The 14,025-nt window shown below is 38.8% G+C and overlaps 1 protein-coding gene across 4 annotated transcripts in view; it reads right to left on the reverse strand.

Moving 5' to 3' along the window:
- DCBLD2 (discoidin, CUB and LCCL domain containing 2) overlaps nt 1-14,025 on the reverse strand; it is a 91,118-nt gene that overhangs the window by 4,405 nt on the left and 72,688 nt on the right. For 3 of the 4 annotated variants that reach the window (XM_060640171.3, XM_078452928.2, XM_060640170.3), the window contains 6 exons: nt 11,139-11,289; nt 10,265-10,351; nt 9,992-10,117; nt 6,991-7,084; nt 3,631-3,680; nt 279-416 (listed from right to left, as the gene is read on the reverse strand). In XM_060640171.3, the coding sequence (XP_060496154.3) occupies nt 279-416; nt 3,631-3,680; nt 6,991-7,084; nt 9,992-10,117; nt 10,265-10,351; nt 11,139-11,289 (646 nt within the window). The remainder of the gene's footprint in view (nt 1-278; nt 417-3,630; nt 3,681-6,990; nt 7,085-9,991; nt 10,118-10,264; nt 10,352-11,138; nt 11,290-14,025) is intronic. The other variant, XM_060640172.3, reaches the window with a different exon arrangement.

Below are 14,025 nucleotides of genomic sequence, written 5' to 3' on the forward strand. Positions count from 1 at the left end.
TTGAGCCCCGTTGGGCTCTGGGCAGAGAGCTTAGAGCCTGGAGCCTGCTTTGGATCCTGTCTCTCTTTCTCTCTGCCCCTCCCTGCCTCATGCTCTGTCTTCCTCTCTTTCTCAAAAGTAAATATTAAAAAAAAAAATTAAAAAGTAGTTCTACCTCAATAAAAGAGCTCATCTCTTACATATGAGAAAGATAAAAGATACTATAAATCCCAAAGCACTTTCCAGCTAAGCAGAGCAGCGTCTTCCCTGACTCTGTGGCGAAGGCTGCAAGCAGTTACCTGCAGAGTCCGTCTGCAGCACTGTGGTGACTTCTCTTGGACTCAAATGATTAACTTCGCTGCTGCTGTAGCGAACTGGGGTTTCTTCATGTTCCACTGATTTGGCAGGGAGAAACTGCTTCATTCCTTTCCACCAACCTTCATTGTGATTGTAAGCAATAAAGACCATTAAATAAAAACCTGCCTCTGAACGGATGATACTGTTTACGGAAGCAATCCTGTTGCATTTAAGCCATTTTTGTAGCACATCTACACAAACTAGCCTCTATGTTCAATCTTTTTGTTGTGGTGGTCGTGATAAAATACGTATTACATAAAATTTACCGTCTTAACCATTTTTAAGTGTGGGTCAGTTGGTTTTAAATACATTCACACTCTTGTGCAACTATCACCACCATCTATCTCTATCATAACTTTAAATCTTGTAAAAACTACAACCGTATCTCCATGAAACAGTAACTCCCCATTCCCATTCTCCATCCCCCCTGGTCCCTGGCAACCACCATTCTATTTTCTGTCTCTATGATTTTGACTCCTTTAAGTACTTCATCTAAGTGGAATCATACAGTATTTGTCTTTTTGTATCTGGCTTATTTCACGTAGCACAATGCCCTCAAGAGCCACCCATCTTCTAGCATATTGCAGAAAATCATTTTTAAGGAGAAATTATATTCCACTGCTTGTATACACATTTCACTTTTCCACTCATCAGCTGATGGGACACTTGGGTTGCTTCCATGTTTTAACTGTTGTGAATAACTGCTATAAAAACAGATGTACAATCAGGTCTTTGAGACCCTGCCTCTAATTCTTTAATTCCGGCATACCTGGAAGTGGAGCAGTGGGTCATATTGTTAATTACTTTTCATTTTATGAGGAATTGCCATAGTGTTTTCCACAGCGCCCGAACCATTTTATAATTCCAACCACAGTGCACCAGTTTCAGTTTTTTGGCAGGAGACATCCTAATGGGTGTGAGATGTAATCTCATAGTTTTCCCTAAAGATTAGCAATGTTGAGCATCTTTTCATGTGCTTATTGGCCATCTATATATATTCTTTGGAGAGATGTCTATTCAAGTCATTTGCCTATTTTTGAATTTTGCTGTTGGTGTTGAGTTTTAGAAGTTCTCTATTCTGGATATTAATCCTTTAGCAGATACATGGTTTGCAAATATTTTCTCCCATTCTGCGTGTTGCCTTTTTACTCTACGGATAGTATATTTTGATGCACAAAATTTTTAAATTTCCACGAAGTCCAATCTATTTCTTCTTTTGTTATTTGTGCATTGGTGACATGGCTAAGAAATCATACCAAGTCCATTGTCATCAAGTTTTTGTCCTGTGTTTTTTTCTATCAATTTTATTGTTTAAGATATTATGTCTTGGTGTTTCATTTAATTTTTACAAATGGTGTTAAGCAGGAGCCCAACTTCATTCTTTCATATGTGAACATTCAATGTTTCCAGCACCATTTGTCATTACCCTAGTGGTCTTGGCATCCTTGCCAAAAATCACTTGTCCAGATTTGTGACAGTTTATCTCTGGGCTCTCCACTCCACTCCACTGTTGTGTATGTGTGTGTTTATGCCAATACCACACTGTTTTGAAATCAGAACGTGTGAATCTTCCAGTTTTATTCTTTTTCAAGACTGTCTTGGCTATTCAGAGTCCCTTGAAATTCCATTGGAATTTCTGAATGGATTTTTCTATTTGTACAAAAAATGTCATAGGGATTTTGACAGGGATTGCTAATGAATCTATAGATGGCTTTGGTTAGTATTGACATGTTAACAGTATTAAATTTTCAATCCATGAACACTGGGTATGTTTCCATTTATTTATGTCTTCTCAAATTTCTTTAGAAATGTTTTATTATTTGCATTACACAAGTCTTTCACTTCCTTGGTTAAATTAACTCCCAAGTATTTTATTCTTTTTGATGTTATTTTGTAAATGAAACTTTTTAGAATTTCCTTTTCAGATTATTGTTTATATATAGAAATGCAACTGATTTCAGTATATCCTTTAGTATATTTAGTATAGTATATCCTGCTACTCTACTCAGTTATTGGTGCTAATAGCTTTGTGTGCATGAGTGCATGCGTGTGTGTGTGTGTGTGTGTGTGTGTGTGTGTGTGTGTGATCTTTGGTAGGATTTTTCTTTTTTGAGAGATTTTTGGTTATTGACTCAATCTCTTCTATTTCTTTGTGAGTCTTGGTAGATTTTGTATTTCTGGAAATTTGTCCATTTCATCTAGGTTATGCAATTTTTTGGCATACAATTGTTCATAGTATTCTTATAATCCTTTTTATTTCTGTAGAATTGGAAGTGATGTCTCTACCTGCATTTCAGATTTTAGTAGTTTGACTCCTTTTTTCTTATTCCATCTGACTAAAAGTTTGTCAATTGTGTTGATCTTTTTGAAGAACTAACATTTAGTTTCACTGATTTTCTCTTTTCCATTCTCTATTTTGTTTCTCTAATCTTTATTATTCCTTCCTTCTGGTAGCTTTTGGTTTAGTTTGTTCTTGTTCAAAGAAATTCCTTAAATTTTTTTTTTTTGATAGAGTATCTAATGCAAAGCAGAACATGGTAGAAATTTCTATTCAAAGCATATACAGAAGCAAATCATTGCTATTAAACTGCAGCCAGATATAATGTGCCTATTGTAGGGTGGTTTTTCGGTAAGTTTTTCTGAAAAAAATACTTCCCAAGATCTGCCTTGGGGCGTTAGCAACACAGGATCTGCCCCTACCACTGCTCTTTTCTACCTTAGTCACAGCAGTGAACTCTTTTGGCTTCTAACAGTTGTTCCCATAGTGAGACTGGAAAGGGGGGAGAGGAAAGGAAAGTGAGACTGGAAAGGGGACCTCTGGTGTTACCTCCAGGAATCTGCCACACACAGAAGGAATTAAGAAAATGGCAGCTCATCATGGCAGAGATGGCAGACCTCACGATTCTGAAACAGCGAGACTCTGCCTGGGAAATACCCACAGCAGAGGGACAAACACACACCATGTTACCAAGACCAGTCTTTCACACAGTGTTCACACAGGCCCCAAAGAAAGCTGGTCTCCTCAAAAAAACAGACACATGGGGCAAATCAGGTTGTCCAGAAAAAAGGAAGAGAGTGCATGCTATGGGAAATTCTTACTTTTCATTCTGTTACTTATTGACTACAAGAGATTGCACAGAAGAGTAAAAATGATCAGAATGTTAGAGGAACACCATTTTTCTAACAAGTGCTGGGGAGTTTATGTGGGCCTGAAAAGAACTTTCCTCTTTTACTACTGCCACCTAGGGAGGTGGGAGTTCCTTCTGATGGAAGGAGATGCAAAGTCTGAGTTACCTGCCCGATCCCAGTAAGGTAAGTCATAGGTGCCTTCAGTTTTTTTCTTTCTGGAAAAATACAGAGACAACATGTTAGCAAATAGAGTGAAGTCACTAGTAAGACAGCTCTGAATCTGCAGGATAAACACTAAAGTTAATAATTAGGAGTATACATTTCCATCTACTAATCTACCTGGGGGAATCCTCTATTTCATTTGCCTTTCAAAGTCGCCACTGCTGGCTCATAAATTGGACTCTCAATAAATTTTAAACAACTATCTCCTGAGATAGTTATTTTGTTACCCAAGGTATTTCCCACTCAAGGGGTGAATGAAATGGAAAAGCTGAGTCCGCAGATGATAAGAGTCAAACTAAAGACTTCAGGATGATGTGGGTTGTATGGGAAAATTACATTAGGTGTATTTTGGTTTCCAATACAAACTTTATAAATCAATTGATTCACAAAGTTCATAGAAAGAAACATCCCCACATTTGCTTCTGCATTGTTATTTTTTCCAACTATCTGTTTTCCTTCCGTGGTCTTTTGTTCCCAAGGAGTTTATAGTGTCCTATATAAGCATCCCAGTTTATGTCAGTGCTATCTTAAACAGTGATAAATGCCAGAGGGACAACAGGATGCTCCATGCCTGGGGGGGGGCAAAAGCCACACGTGCAATGAAGATTCTCCCTAGTCCACCCTTCAGAATTCAGACATATCTTCCCCAGGAGAAATCTCCCTCCTCCCCGTTAAGAATTACTATCTATAGGGATGCCTGGGTGGCTCAGTTGGTTGAGCGTCCGACTTTGGCTCAGGTCACGATCTTGTGGTTCGTGAGTTCAAGCCCCGCATCGGGCTCTGTGCTGACAGCTCAGAGCCTGGAGCCTGCTTTGGATTCTTGTCTCCCTCTCCCTCTGCCCCTTCCCTGCTCATGCTGTCTCGATCTCTCAAAAATGAATAAATGTTAAAAAAAAAAAAAAATTACTATCTACAAAGAGCCTTAAAAGGAAGTGTTCTGATTCAAGAATGTAAATCTAATTAAAATTAACACCCTGCAAGCTAAAGAAAATGCAGAAATTATTCTAGTGTATAATGAGGACAAGACAGTTATGTGATTTGCTCAAGACATAAATGTGGCTTTCTCAAAGAGCCCAAGCTGTGTGCTTTTCTTACTTGAAAACATTCTTCTCCAGGATAGGACTTTATTTGTATTAGAGATGTTAAAATCTTCCTCACTTTAAAGTCTGGCTATTATTTAAAACATGTCATTTTTAAAAAATATAATGTAAAATTTGTGGAAGAGGTGGTAGGCACTAAAGCTGTTAATTAAAAACTGAAGTGCAAAGTAAACAATAAAGGGCTGGCTTAATAATTAGTTTTCTTCTTGAAAATCCTGTAATCAACCTAAGACTAAAAAGTAAAAGGAAACCAATAATCTTTTCTAAATGGAAGTCAGATACCTTATATAGCTAAGACAACAAATTAAGTCTGACTACTAGGCAAAGGCTGTGCTAGAAAAGATTTTATAATAATCTAAAGTGGCAAAGCCTCAGGTTATTTATTACATGTTAAGTGCTTAGAACAGGGGTGCTTACCATGAGTTAAGGGTTCAGTAGGTTGCAGCTGAGTTTATTATTATTCTCCTCCTGGCTATTTTCCACATCCCCTTCATGAATCTCTTTTACTCCTCATGAAGTCAGTCATTAGCAATTTCAACCACATTCTTAGAAATAACTTCAGTTCTGTAGCTCAGACCTTTGGTCCTGAACAAGCATCTGTTTCTTGAGAATCTGAACATCCATAGGGTCCTTATGTGCCCGCTGATCTCAGGACTTGACTGCCGCCTCCCCGAAAACCTGATTCCCAATCCTTACCCTCTGTGCTTTAACCCTTGGGGATGGGAATTGACTGCCTGATAATATGTCCAGGGGCAGAGGTGGTTCAGAGTGTGGGCTCTGTGCTGTCGGGGCCCAAACTCCACTCTGCTGCATATACACCGGGTGACCTCGGACAAGTTATTCATGCTCTGTCTCACTTTCTTCTTCTGTAAAATGGGATTTATAACAGTACCTGCTTCATTGGTCGTTTTGAGGATTAAGGAGTTAAAACATGTAAAGCACTTAAAATAATGCCTAAAACCAGCTTTAATTTTCTATAAAAGCTAGCTGTTGCTGCTGTTCTCACTGTTACTGTTGCTTCTGTCCAGTTCCCTAAGAGCACTGTGAACTTTCTTCCCTGGACTTCCCTAAAGCCCTTGCTCTTCCTTTCCCTGATTCCCTCATAATAACTTGTTGGGTCTCTGCTCAGACAGCCTTCTTAAAACCATGAGTCCAGGACCACCTGCTTCTTCAACTTCCTCCCATGGCATACGCTGTGTGGTCAGTACTATCGCTGACCGTTTCTGCATCATTATCTTCTCCATCCTGTAAACTCGGGCTCACCACTCGACTCCCAGCGGTCAAAACTTAGCACACGGCAAGAGCTCAAATATTTGCTTAACGAACAAATGAAGTCATTCTCTTGCTCCACCAAACCTGTCCCTCCTGTCCTCTCCACTCATGACATCCCTACTGGTCCAAGCGCACAAGCCTGAAACCTCGGATCATCCCGAGTCCCTCCTCCTTCCGTAGCAGCCAGTTGCGCATCATCTGATAATCTCACCTATGTGCTTCACCCTCCTCGATGACCTCCTCATCCACAGACTGAGACCTGAATTTGTCTCCCCGAAGCTCCCGTCCCCAATCCAGCCCCAGGCCGCACCTCCACAGTTCCTCCTCGGTGCTCTCCCGTGCCAAGCCTGCACGTGAGGACTGGCTATCCCGCCTGGACTCCACAACTCTGTGCCTTCGCTCAAGCACACAGTCTGGGCTGTTCCCTACCTTCCTCCATCTGGGCACATCCAGCGGTCTCTTTACGGCAAAACAAACTTGAGGCTCACTCTTCCCCGCAGGGAAGACTTCAGGTAGCTCTCCCAGTTCTCACACCTGTGTCTCCGGCCCTTCATAATAACCCCTCAAGGCATGTGCCAGTTCTTTATTCTGTGAGTTAGCCCTGCCTAACACCTGGGACACAGGAACGGTGTCTCTTTCTTTCAGGAGATATTACTAAGCACCTACTGTGTGTCAGGCTGTTCTTACCCATGTGTATATTCCAGCATGTAAAGCAGATTTTGCTATAATAAAGATGCGCAGTAAATGACTGTGCAATTGAACATACTCGTGTTTTATGAAAAGGAGAAACAAATGTATTTTTACTTTAATAACTACCTTACCTTTCCTTCTCAAAAAGGTGAACGGTAGTTTATCTTCTAGATTTAGTGTATACTTCACATTTGGAAACAACCCTCCGAGGCCCCGTCAGGGGAGCTAGCTACGTACTGACCTGCTCCTCCAATGCCAGGCACACACCACCGTGAGGATAAGGGTGCTGAGCACCATGACGAGCACCGGCACCAGGACCGCAGCCAAGGCGACATCTGCAAACACATCAAAGGCAGACTAGGGAAGGGAAAGCGGGAAGGTTCCCCAGGTCATCCCTTAAAGCTTTTGTGTCTCAAAAGCTACCGTTCACAATATTTATGAAATGAGGCCGGGCAAGTGTTGGTAATGGCAGAAGCCTTCACAGACACGTGGAAGTCTCTCACACTATTTGCTTCACCTTTGTACACGCTTAAAATTTTTCATTGTGACTTTTTAAATCACCAAGACAAACTGAAAGGCAAATAAAAAACTCAGAAAATATCTTTCTGAATATGTGGTAAAGGATTACTATCATTTATATATTACAGAACATCCAAGTCAAAAACAAACAATAGAAAAATCAGAGATGATTGAGCAATACAATGAAAAAACCCAAGTGACCATTCAACATGTTAGCATTACTAGTAATCACAGAAACAGAAGTTTAAGCAAGAATGAGATGCCATTTCTGTTTATCGAATTGGCAAATATTTATAACAATAATTGCTAGGAAAGGTTATTAGGAAACAGTTATTTTTATGGGACTTTAAATTGATACTTTCTGGATCATTTTGGGGCAATACGTATAAAAATCAATTACTTAGCAATTCCATGTCTAGAATTTATTCTTAGAAAAAAAATTAAGACAACATTCAAAGATGCATTTTTAAGATGGTCTGTTTCTGTATCTGCAAAAGAATGAAAAACTGGAAATAATCCAATGCTCAACAATGAAAGGGAATAAATACATCATGGTGTCCTCATAGTAAAATATTATCCAGCAATTGGAAATGATATTGCAACATGATGGGGAAAATATTTATAGACAGGGGAAAGCAACAACGTAGTGTTACGTATAAAAAAAGCCAATGTGCATCAACAGGGCAGAAAGTGACAATGCTTGAGCCTGCAGGGACCAGGAGATCATTTAATCCCCTTATCTCCCTCCACAGATAAGGAAGTCTGGGCCCAGATACAGAAAATGGTCCACCTCAGGTCATTTGAGCCATCAGTTTCTTCCCTAATCTGGCAACCCTGTCCTGGCAACTGCTGATGCCTGCTGGGGGCTAAGCACCAGACACTGTGTTGGGCCTGACCCACAGCATCTATTGTACCCTTATAAATGTAGCCAAAAGAGAAAAAGAGGCTGCTGATACAGGAGAAGGAGAGGATAACGCATAACCTGAGGCCTCTGAGGGCAGAGGTGGATCAGCCCTGGGCAGGACTAGGAACTTCGTTCTTCAACGCAGCGGAAAGAGGGTACAGGTGAGTTTGCAGGCTCCACAGATCGGGAGCGTCCTTCTAATTGCTTCTACTTTCTTCATAAAGTTGAAGAGGTAACTAAGAGTAACTAAAGAATCTCTGGGTCAAGGGTTTGAAAAATATGGAAAAACGACTGTTGAGAACAGAAAGAGCTAACCAGAGAAACAAAATGACCATGGGCTGGTGCTGAGGGCCCCCCGGAGGGAGGATTCAGGAAGACACAGGGGCACAAATCTGATCATGATATGATTTTCTCCAGCATCACTCTCAGCCTGGATGTAAAAATGGAAAAGAAATGCATAAAACAGGCATCATCACTCAGGCTAGAAAGCACTAAAAATTCAGAAAAATAAATGTGCTTTATCCCTAAAAATGTATAACTGGAGAGAGAACCATCAGGTTCAGGTGGATACAGGTCGATTTAATCAGAGGTTTAAAAAATCTGCTTAGGTTCACAAAATAATAAAACATCTACACAGTACCATCCCACAGAAAAGGAGACAAGGAATCTTTAACTGGAAAGACCTCTACATTCTTTTATTCTTTTGAAGAATCCTAGCTCTGGAAGAAAATGCTTTAAGGATACTTTCAGTCTTGAGATTTTAAGATTCTATAATCAGATTTTAAGACGAGCAATACTTTAAATGGCTGTTCTTCCATCCAGGCATGTGGCCTGGAATTCTGCCCAAACAGATTTCTTCTGCAGACTGGTAAGAAGCTTTGTGGGACACTGAGATCTCGTCTCTAAGAAGTCTTGCTTCTCTTCAGCTTTTCCAGCAGCATGAGAAAGAAAATGGTCTGTTTAGAAAATACCTTAGAAGAATTGAAAGAAAGTGACATGTGGAAAGCTGGGAGAAAGTTATCTGCATCGGGCAAATTTTCAGAGAACGAATAAAGTTCTGTGTGGCACAAGTTAGTTGGAATGAATTACTTCCTCCTCGTCTCTGCATGGTCCTGAAAATGCTTTATCTGCCAACAGCGAAATTAATTCCTCTGACACTGATGGTTTTTTCTGAGTCCAACTGAAATTTTGTTTTTCAACAACTAGTAAAATCAAAGTACTATGTTTCATACATGTTAATACCTTATTTATCATTCATAAAACCTGAAAGTAAATCCTACTACATTTATATTTATAACCGGAAAAAACTGATGGTAAACATTTTAAAAACAGAGACCAAAGTTTTTTAATGAACATGTTAACTCACAGTACTTTTTAAAAAGTGTTAGTTTTCACCAAAACTTATTTTTCACCCCCCCTTCCCTTTTTGCCACCAAATTTTCTCTCCAACAAATTAATATATAACGAGAGGAAGAAAAAATGTTTGTTTCCTGCAATGGTTTTAGTTATTTTTATAAATAGAGACTACTTGTGTTTGGCTGTGGTGGGGAAAAAAATCACAAGAGAAGACCCAGAATATAGCAGCCATCTCTAAATATTTAAAGAACAATTCTACATGGCACTGGAGAAGAGAAATCAGAGCGATGCAATCAGTCTCTTCTCTAAGGTAAGGAGTAAACATTTTTGGCTCTTCTTAAAAAACACAGTTAAGAGGAAAAGAAGCTGAGGGTTTAAAAACCGGACGTGTTTCTGAAAATTGAAATTACAAGCAAAATAAAACACGACCCACGTAACGGGTGCTAATGTGGGGGCCTGGTACCTTTGGTTACATTCGGAGTCACGGTGGTGTTTCGGATATCAGGAGTGGCAGTTGTTTGCTCCGTCTGTGCAGGAAACTCATTGCTACTACGAGGCTGTAGTGGTTGAGTAAATTTGGGGGCTCGACCTTGAAAAAAGTTTCAAATACTCTTTATTCTTTTGTCTACAACAGCTTGATTAAAACAAAGTTCTTTTACAATGCTTTTAATATGTTTTTGGAAAATTATACCACAATCCAGGGACCACCGCATTCTCACACATGAAGCAGGCATACCTTTGGCTATTTTTGGAGGGGTTGTGGTGTTTCTGAGGTCATTGCTGTTTCGAGGAGGTGGAGTTTGAGTAAGTTTTGGAGGACGACCTTGAAAAACGGTTTAGAAAAGTTGAGACATTTTGCTTATGAGAGTCATAGTTAAAAACAGTCATTTAAATGTCTTCAACGTTCCCTAGAGTAGTTATTTCTGCTCAGCGATTTTAAATCTTGGAGAGCAATATGTCAGAAGGATAAATATACTATGCATTAAATGTACAAACTTACTAGGATTTCTCACTTTTTAAGATAATTATATTCTCTTAAAATAATTTCCTTAGCGAGGAGAAAACGGAGGAGGTGAATAATGTTTAAAGCTACAGAATTATCATCACAGTCTGACACACTACTCATTCAAGTCACTTAAGAAACATTTGAGGGCCCACTGCGTGGGGGCATTCTGGTAGGTTTTGGAGATACAATAGGAAACAAAGTATTAAAATATTATGTAATAGCGAGGGAAGTTATTTCCGCTTCTAATTTACTCAGAGGAAAAGGCACTTGGACTAAGCTTACTGTTATAATCATCAGTGTTTGTGATACAGTATATTATGCTACATGAGTCCTGATTAAAAATTAAGATTGAGACTATGCCTGAAAAAAATCACATTATATTATCTCATCGATGATATTCTTTCTTCTTCCACCTGTAACCTTTGAAACCATTCTGATACTAAGTTTTTAATAGAATAATTATTTCTTTGTAAAATTTCTTTAAGATATTAAAATTAAAAGCTAAACACTCACATTGTCGTTTCTTATTTTCTCTGAGAACAGCAAAGCCATTTTAAATGAATCCAGTAAAAATTACATATCTTAAAACATACTATCACTTTACCTTTAGGAATAAACTGACATCCAAGAAGTTCAATTTTCATGGCAATTTTCTGCTGCCATTGGGTAGGATTCACTCTAATAAAACGTGCAATAATTGGTGGCAAAAAGTTATTACGCACATCCTGGTGATAATCTTTGTTTCCTTGAAATATCTTTAAAAAACAACAAAAAAATGGTACTTTACATCAGCAGAGGTCAGGGCTAAATTGTTCCACTGAAACATGTTTTTGTTTTTTTTTGCTCTGGGCCTTAAATGAGATCTGTAAAGTATGACAGTAAGAATTAATTTCTCACAAGATAAATGAATCGTAATTTGGACAAACTATTAAGAAACTGCACATTCTTCATCAAAAACTTATAAAAACATTGAATACAAAAATGATTTTAAGATGATTCAAACATAACAAAAATGTTAACTTGGCAATTTGGGAAGAGGGCTTTAATTTCAATGAGTCAGTTTAATTCCATTAATAAATCAGTAATTCTAGTGTAATTACCAACTATTTAAATATATTAATTTTCTTTTCAAAGTAAAGCATAAGTGAACATACAATATCTTAGAGGAAATGCTTTACTGTGTACTTTTCATAATTTTTCTTTCAGAAGAGAGAAAGTGAACGCACACTAAGGAATACATAAGTTATATACCTCCACCTACTGGATAAACTACATAAAGACACTTCCCACATTAACCATTTTCATCTTGTGTTGCTATCTGAACCAGAAAAGTGATTCTGAAACACTGCTCCCTGACGAATATAATGATCTTAGGTAAACAGCAACAAATGTATTATAGGTATCTAGATAAAAATACTATTTCAACGGACTATCCCATTCCCTCAACCATTTCAAGGAAATAATGCTAGTATGGAACACTGCAAGAGCTCTTATTTACAAAGCATTTTCATTTAATTAACTCAAATGTTCTTCATGACAGCCCAATGTAACAGGCAGAACTCAGGAAGCTGAAGCTCACAGAATGTAAATGGACTGCATAACCAGTCAATGATACGAGCAGTGACTTGAGTCTCTGTCTTCTGACTTAATTACAGGGCTCCACTAAGCAAAAAGTCCTTGCTCCTTCAGGCTAAATCACCTGGCTAGCTTCTAAAGACTATTACTAAATCGGTATCTGCCTAAAATCAAAGTACTTTCTATCTTATCAGTTCATGTTGCAGCAGATAAATAAATGTTTAGCTTTTCCATCAAGTCATGTCTGGATATTATGGCTGTTTTATTTTGGCTGGTTCACATAGCATTAGACTAAACTTCTAAGACGTGTTAATAGCCTTCATTTTCTACAAGGGCTGAAGTTGTAACAGTCTCCACCACAGATAGTTTCTTTACATGCAACTGAAGATTTAAGGGGAAACTCTCGACAGATCCTAGAAGTCTCTCTCTCTCTGCAGTTCTCTTCTTTATTTCCTCAGAAATAAAAGCAATTATTTGTTGTCTACTGTATTAGTGGAACAGGAACAATAGTTTAGACATAAAAACTAACCCTGAGATCTTACTCCACACTGGAGTTTCATTTTTATAGAAAACCTTAAAGGATAAAGATTTTATATAAACTAAGTAAAAAAAGACTTGCTCTGTCTGATCTTTGACCATTTATTATAAGACCCTGTGTGTAAAGAGGTCTGTAAGGTGTCATGAGGATCAAAATGGAAATGGAAGTCAAAGTTCCCACTCTCTCCAAAGTTCCCACTCTCAAGGAACTTAAATTTTACTGGATATTACCACACACAAATATGGCAGCTATTCAAAAGCAACATGTTATCAAGTTGTATATACATTCCCATCTTTTTTTTTTTTTTTTTTGCTGGTTAAACATTTATTTTGAAAATTCATTTGGTGATTAGATGATAAACAGAAAATGAGCCAGTATCTTCTACTTTTTATCATTTCTTTAAGCTCTGAAAAACCACAATAAGACACAATGTCATACATATGGACAGAGTAATACAAACCAATGCTGAAAGAAGAGCTGGGGATGTTATTATTCTCTGAGTAGGTGTGATTCACCAGGACTTGGTCAAGGGCTTCAAGTTAGTACTATGAGCACCGCCTGTGTGCAAGGCACTTCAGAGCCGTGAATCTGAGCTTCTAACACCAGATTTCCGGAAGAGCCACCCACACAGCGGCCAATCAGGATTTCTATGCCAGTGGCCTGTGTGTCTCCTGGTTTATTTCCGGGGCCAGGAGCACTCCTTGCCTGAGGCTTGCTTCTTCCCCTCTGAGAAGTCATTTGCTCTGATGCAGATGCCATGCCAAGGGACAGTGACTCGTTCAACCCTCACCACTGGGTTGGCAGCATATCAGAGCTGAAGCTTTCAGCAGGGGGCTCTGGGCTTTGAAAGGAAGGACCACATTCTATTGTTCTTTAGGTACATTCCCATCTTCTGAAAAGAAAACCAAAAGCTGTCTCAGTCTGTATGTGCTCATGATGCATGTGTGCATGCTTATTTAGAAAGGGTGTGAAAACAGAATATACCAATTACTCTGGAGTTGGAGGTAGATGAGGGAGCAGATGGGCTAATGTAAGTGAGCCAAGAGACTGGTATTTTATATAATTCAATGTAAAGACTTCTACTTCTATCCAGGACACTAATAGAGACTAAATTTATTCTTTGACCTAAACATCTGAAAAAATCAGATACAATATATAAAACAATGGTTTTTAAACGTGGGACAAAAGGTAGTATAGGGCAATATTCCCTGAGAGAAGAGAAACACACGAGGTGAACCCTTCAATTGCCCCAATACTGTCTGGAGACAGCCTTCGTGTCTCAGTGAATTGAGAACACAAAGCTCAGAGATGGAGAGGCCAAGGCAGCTAGAATTTGCAAGACAGGGTATAGGAGAGAAAAGAACTGCAGAGAAAGAGA

This window comes from Panthera onca, chromosome C2, assembly GCF_046562875.1.
Source record: "Panthera onca isolate mPanOnc1 chromosome C2, mPanOnc1 haplotype 2, whole genome shotgun sequence".
NCBI lineage: Eukaryota > Metazoa > Chordata > Mammalia > Carnivora > Felidae > Panthera > Panthera onca.